This window comes from Capsicum annuum, chromosome 1 (genome assembly GCF_002878395.1).
Source record: "Capsicum annuum cultivar UCD-10X-F1 chromosome 1, UCD10Xv1.1, whole genome shotgun sequence".
NCBI classification, from domain to species: domain Eukaryota; kingdom Viridiplantae; phylum Streptophyta; class Magnoliopsida; order Solanales; family Solanaceae; genus Capsicum; species Capsicum annuum.
The window spans coordinates 15,977,334-15,983,356 of record NC_061111.1 but is presented as its reverse complement, the minus strand read 5'-3'; the positions used below and the strand labels follow the sequence as shown (position 1 = coordinate 15,983,356).

Genomic DNA, 6,023 nt, shown 5'->3' with positions numbered 1-6,023 from the left:
CTCCTTAATTATTATTGCAGTATTAACTTGAAGTCATTATCGGAACTTAAAAACTATAAATTCTATATAGGCCGCCTTTGTGTAAACTCTTAGGTAGTGCATACAATTAGCTTCTTTGGATGTTCAAATTGTTAATCAATATGCCTCAGTTGCATACATGACTTCACTTCCACTTAACACCTAGCGTAATAATAAATGGCTCGTTTTCCCTTCTTTTATGATTTGGTGTCAAATTATTCCTTCCAGAGGCAGAGAAAAGATTTGCAGTTAGATATAGACATGAATGCCTTAAAAAAAATGAAGGGCGTTAAAGACTAAGTATTCTGCAAAGATTAGAGTCACTAATTTCACCTGCACAATTTTATTATATTTGCCAATATTTTGTCTTGATTAGTACTAAATTCCAACTATATACTTGGAAACCTTGTAGATATCTTCAGTGTAGCTAGGGTTTATTTGTTTCTATTCCCCCACTCATGAGCCCATCCTCTATTTAACCCTTTTCATCATTTGTTCCACATCATAACTCTTATCACCCTATATATAAATTGTTAATTTTATATCATGGCTGCTGAACTTGGGATTCTTTCCTCGACTCAACTCCAAAAACTGGCTCAATCCCAAGAAGAGCAGAACCAACAACCACCACCACCACTGGATACTGGCTCTGCCTCTGACTGTTGGATGTGGAACGCTAAGCAAGCAACTCGTGCAACACCTCAGGATGACGATGATTCGTGGGAAGTTAGAGCATTTGAGGAAGACACAGGCAATGCCATGGGCACCACTTGGCCACCAAGGTCCTATACATGTACCTTTTGCCGGAGAGAATTCCGGTCAGCACAAGCCCTAGGTGGACACATGAATGTGCACCGCCGTGACCGTGCTAGGCTCCACCAAACTCCACCACAATATGCTTCAAATAGCAATTACCATAACCACACTTCTTCACCAAATGCTAATTCTACCCTCCTAATTCCAACTCAAGAATTTGTCGCAAATGGTGGACTTTGTCTTCTATACTCCTTGCCTAACCCTAGCAACACTCATGTTTTCAACCCCACATCAAGAAAATCTTGTACTTTGAATAACAATTCATCACCTTCTACTCTTAATCTCTCTATCTCACCATATCCAACAAACAATTTGATGTCTCCAAGTACTCCTTGTCCTCTAAGCTTTCCAATAAATAGGCCTAATCCAAGCATCAACACATCATCTAACACTAGTAATGATGATAATAATCATGACTATGGTATCAACACGAGGGATTCAACCATTGAAGATGAACTTGATCTCGAGCTTCGACTAGGATGGAGATCATCATCATCAACAACATCCTCACCATGATCGAACACAAGTCATAAAAACATCTTGTGGTTAATTTCCCTAGACTTAATTAATTTCCTTTTTATATGTGGATTGGTTATTCGTTGTGATGTGAATTGCAATATACTCCATCAATTGAAGCAAAAGACTAGAAGAAGAGCAAAAGTTGTAAATTTAAAAGAAATGAAGGTTAAGTGAGATAATAATAAAAGAATAGTGCGTACTCCTTCCGTTTCAACAATTTGTTTGACATAATTTTTTTTTTTAGTCCGTTTAAAAAAGACTTATTTTTAACTTTTTTAGGAACCCTTTATTTCGAACGTTCCATATTGCATGTTTAAAATCACAAGATTAAATGACGTTTGGGTACATTTAACATATCTTTAACTTAATACCACAAAATTAAAAAATCTTCTTTATTTTCTTAAATTTCGTATCAAGTCAATCAATTTGAAACGAAGAAAATACTAATTGGATCAGAAGAAAGTTATTGGCTAGGGTTGGAGTGCGAGCTAGACTGTGAAAAAAGAGGTTTGCAGTGCAGTGTCATTTTCTACTTTGCTCATTTCTGCAGACAACATATATTTCCGTGGGGATTATTAGTATATCTGTCATGTTACCACTCTTTATTGCTGCATTTATGTTGCCTCTCATCGGTATATACTCTAGCAGATTCATTTTAACTATCGTTTTAGCTCTTTTTACATCATTAACAATACAAAATATAGTTTATTAAGTTACTATTTATTAGTAGTTGTTTATTAAGCAGATTTTGACCATGAAAATGAAAAAATTTTGAAGTTGGAGTTAGAGTTGTGTTTGGTCATAAAAATAAATTAGAGTGCTTTTTGATTTTTTGTGAGAGAAGTTTCAATTTTCCAAATACAATTCTAAATTTCATTTAAAATTCTTATAAAACACTACAATTTTCAAAACAGTGAAATATTTTTCAAAAAAACATGAAAATCTTTCATGGCCAAACGGGATTGATTAATAATAAAAAGAACTGCTACTTTAATGTTAAGGGCATACAACAATTGTCAACTTTCGTTCTGAACTTCTAAAATAATAATTATTTTAAAATAATAATTTTAAATTAAAGCAACAGTTAAAATGAGAAGAAGGAAACAGATGAATAATGTATATACTTTTAGTTAAGGAAACAAAAAGTAGTAAGTACTACTTAAAAAGGAGTTCTTGACACATTCGAAATCTATCCATGAAAAGGAAGATTTTAAATGTTTCTTTTTTCTTTTACCTTTTTTTGGTATTATATTCGTGTAACGACCCATTTCGTTGTTACTAAATTATTCGTAATAAATTCATGAAAATTCTTAATTTTTATTCCTCAATATTAACTTGGTTCCAAAATAGTCAATATACCTCAAATTTTCCGACGAAGATTTTAGCCTTTGGATGTGTCTAGATAGACTCAAGCCTGATGAATTTAATTATTCATGAGTGCTAATATAAATATTTTAGTTGAAAGTTCTTTAGGTATGAATTAAGGTCGTACAATATCCCTAACACAAAGTTAAGTATAAAACTTTCTTTTCGATATAGTTTCGATATGAGTTTCTATTAGGACCAACTTCAAATGATCAAATCTCATTGAATATAAGGAGCTAGGGTCCCAATACCTACTACATTAAAGATATTTGAGTCCTCTTTCCAACGCAATAAACCGTTGCTCAATCCAAATTCGGAGTAAAAATTTATGACTGTTTTACTGAGCACTGTCCGGACTGAAATGGGATTTTGCTATAGCGCAAATTCTGATGATATTTAAATCAGCTTCAGCCGTATTTTAGGTCTAAAGCCCCCAAATTTCATTTCCAATCCTAGAGAGGTGATTTTTCAGAGCTTAAGGTGAAATTTCTTCGTTGTGGTAAGCTTTTCCATTATTTTCTTCGTCTTTTAATTCTTTAACAACTTGAAATCCTTAAAAAAACATTTAATGATGGAATTCTTTTGGGGTATGATGGAATTCTTTTGGGGAATACTCATGGGTGTTTTACCTAGAGCTGGTTCTAAACTATAAATTAAAGATTCCTAACATGAATTTCATAAATTAGATTATGAATTTTGATGGTTAGGAACTTGAAGTTCCATAAAGATGAGACCTTTAGCATAAAAACTCCATTAATGGAGATGAAAGAAGCTTGAAAGAGCTAATTAATGATTAATTGAATTTGGAGAATGATATAAACCTTGAATTAACGGTTTGTTTGAAGAGTAATTATTTAATTACTCTTATAATTGCTTGATCAAGGCATGAAGGAAAGAAAAGAGCATCCTTGTTGTAGCTTGATTCTTCCAAAAGTTTGGCGTCCAGGTAGGCTAGGTTTAATGAGTAGAAGATTGTGTTATTTTATATTTTTATAATTTAGAATTGATGGGATAAAGCATGTCTAGGCCTAGGGCATGGAGTTGAGGTGGATAAAGACATGAGGACTTAACTTTAATCCCAAAAACCATGATTATGTAATATTTATGATATTACGTGTTATGTGCCCGAAAGGATATTGTTGTAAATGTATATGAACATGATTTTTTTTTTGTTGTTCTAGTGATGAACCTAGTTGAGTTGTAATGGTATTTAGTTGTATGTATGGTGCATTAATATGATGAGGAGAATTATGCTAAGATCGAATATTGATGAGCATTGCAATATCTAAGGGATAGATGACTTGAATTAGTGTGATGATTGTATTATGTAAAAAGAGGTAGAGAATAATGATACGCGTGAATGTGCTAGTTATAGGTGGTCAGGTTAGAACCCAAGTTGCGGTATTTAAGAAGGTAATGATACTTTTAATAATTAATGAGTAATTAAGGCTCCAATAGTCACTTGTATGCTTTAGCATAAAATTGTGATTTATTTTATAATATTCTTGTGTTAGTATTGATAAAAATACTATATCTATTGGTTGCCCATGAGAGGCTAAATTGGTGATAATGATGGTTTATTGAATTGTGCCTATGAATGGCTTGTTTGATAACGATTGTCACACCCCTTTTCAACCGAAAAGAATTATATTTTAAAGGTTTGAAAGGGTTTTATTATTTAAGTGACAAAAAAGGAAAATTTATTTTGAAAAAGGATTATTTACATTTTTTATTCAGAGTCGCCACTTGGCATAAATCGAGTGTGCCAAGTCACCTTTGAGAGATCCTTTTCGAAATAATTTGACTTTTTAAAACTGATCCGCGAACAGAGATTCCAGCTAAGGAATTCTGTTGACAGAGAGGAAGGTGTTAGGTACCCCTCGATTCCGCGGTTCAACCACAGTCGTTTGGTGGAGCGTATCGGCTAATTTTGACACTACGAATGTATAAACCACACAAAGCATGCAAAACAATCAAGCAAGCAAACAAAATAAAACAATCCAAAATTTAGTGTCCAATCCAATTATACAGTCCCAAAAAAATGAAAAATGCAAGAAATATAAATCTATTCTATTCTAAATTAATCTTAGGCTACTCCTGAATGTTTTACCCTATGCCTCGGGCCTTGATCACGAACCTCCTTCGAAGACATAACATCGGGGCATTCCCCGGTGAATAAATACAAATACCTTGGGGCATTCCCCCGCCAAATGACTACACTTTTTAAATACGATAAACAAAACATTCAACAAATATTCCAAACATTCCAACAATACACCAATTCTAAATTTTCCTACCCGAACTTACTGTTTGTCTACCCGCTCGACGACATATCACATTCAACATCAACAATGTATCAAAATATCATAATATTCACTTTTATCAATTTTCGATTCCCGTCCCCAACTTCATTTTAATCAATCACACCATCAAAATTACTCAAATTCGCTCCTTATATCACCAAAATTACATCGTCAAGCACATAATCATAACATCAACAAAATTAAACAATCATAATTACCCAATACATAATGACCGAATCACGTTAACAAAATAAAGAGAGGATATAGAAGAATTGAACCTGAAATTGGGACTTTCAAAATGTGTTATTCAATTAAACGAAGTCCGTACCCAGAACCTCGAACAAACGAACTCGTCCAAACTTCATTCTATACCCCTTTTTTTTTGTATTTTTCACCAACCCGGACCCCAAAAATCATCAAATAAAAGAAGACTGTACCCAAACCCTCGCATGATGTCACTGTATCATTCGTTTTCGGGTGGTTCTCAGGCAGGGTTAGCGGAGAATGGATCTATTTCGGGTGTTGGACGCCGTTTTTTATGATGTAGACAACTGGTGAACTCATAACCAACGTTTTCCGGTGGGATCCAACTGAAAACCGAAAAAGAAGGAACGAATTGACGCAGGTTAGGGCGAGAAAAGGGCTGGGCTTCCTGTTTTCACTACACTGGAGCTCCGATGAGCTCGGTGTCGATGACAAATGGGAGAAAAGTGGATGGCTGTAGCATTTTCCAGAAACATCTCGTCGGAAACATCTCTCTCGCCCTTTTTCTCTTCCTCTCTCTCTCAAACTATACAGATCTCTATCGATCTCTACCTCTCTCCCTCCCTAAATCTTTCTATGGAAATTGTGTGTGATCTGTGACAGTGAAAAAATGGTCAGGTCATGTGTTTCTCTCAATCCCGTGCCGAAGAAGAGAAAAGTCGTGTGTATGGACTACTGTGTATTATTTTTGTGAGTTGGTGCGTGAATAGTGAAGAATAACCCCAAACCCAACCAACC

The 6,023-nt window shown here is 34.4% G+C and overlaps 1 protein-coding gene across 1 annotated transcript; it reads left to right on the top strand.

Moving 5' to 3' along the window:
• The first annotated feature begins 375 nt into the window (after positions 1-375).
• Positions 376-1,563, top strand: LOC107853643 (zinc finger protein 10). The gene has a single exon (XM_016698625.2). The coding sequence runs from the start codon at positions 565-567 to the stop codon at positions 1,348-1,350; it is 786 nt and encodes a 261-aa protein (XP_016554111.1). The 5' UTR covers positions 376-564; the 3' UTR covers positions 1,351-1,563.
• The last annotated feature ends 4,460 nt before the right edge of the window (positions 1,564-6,023 follow it).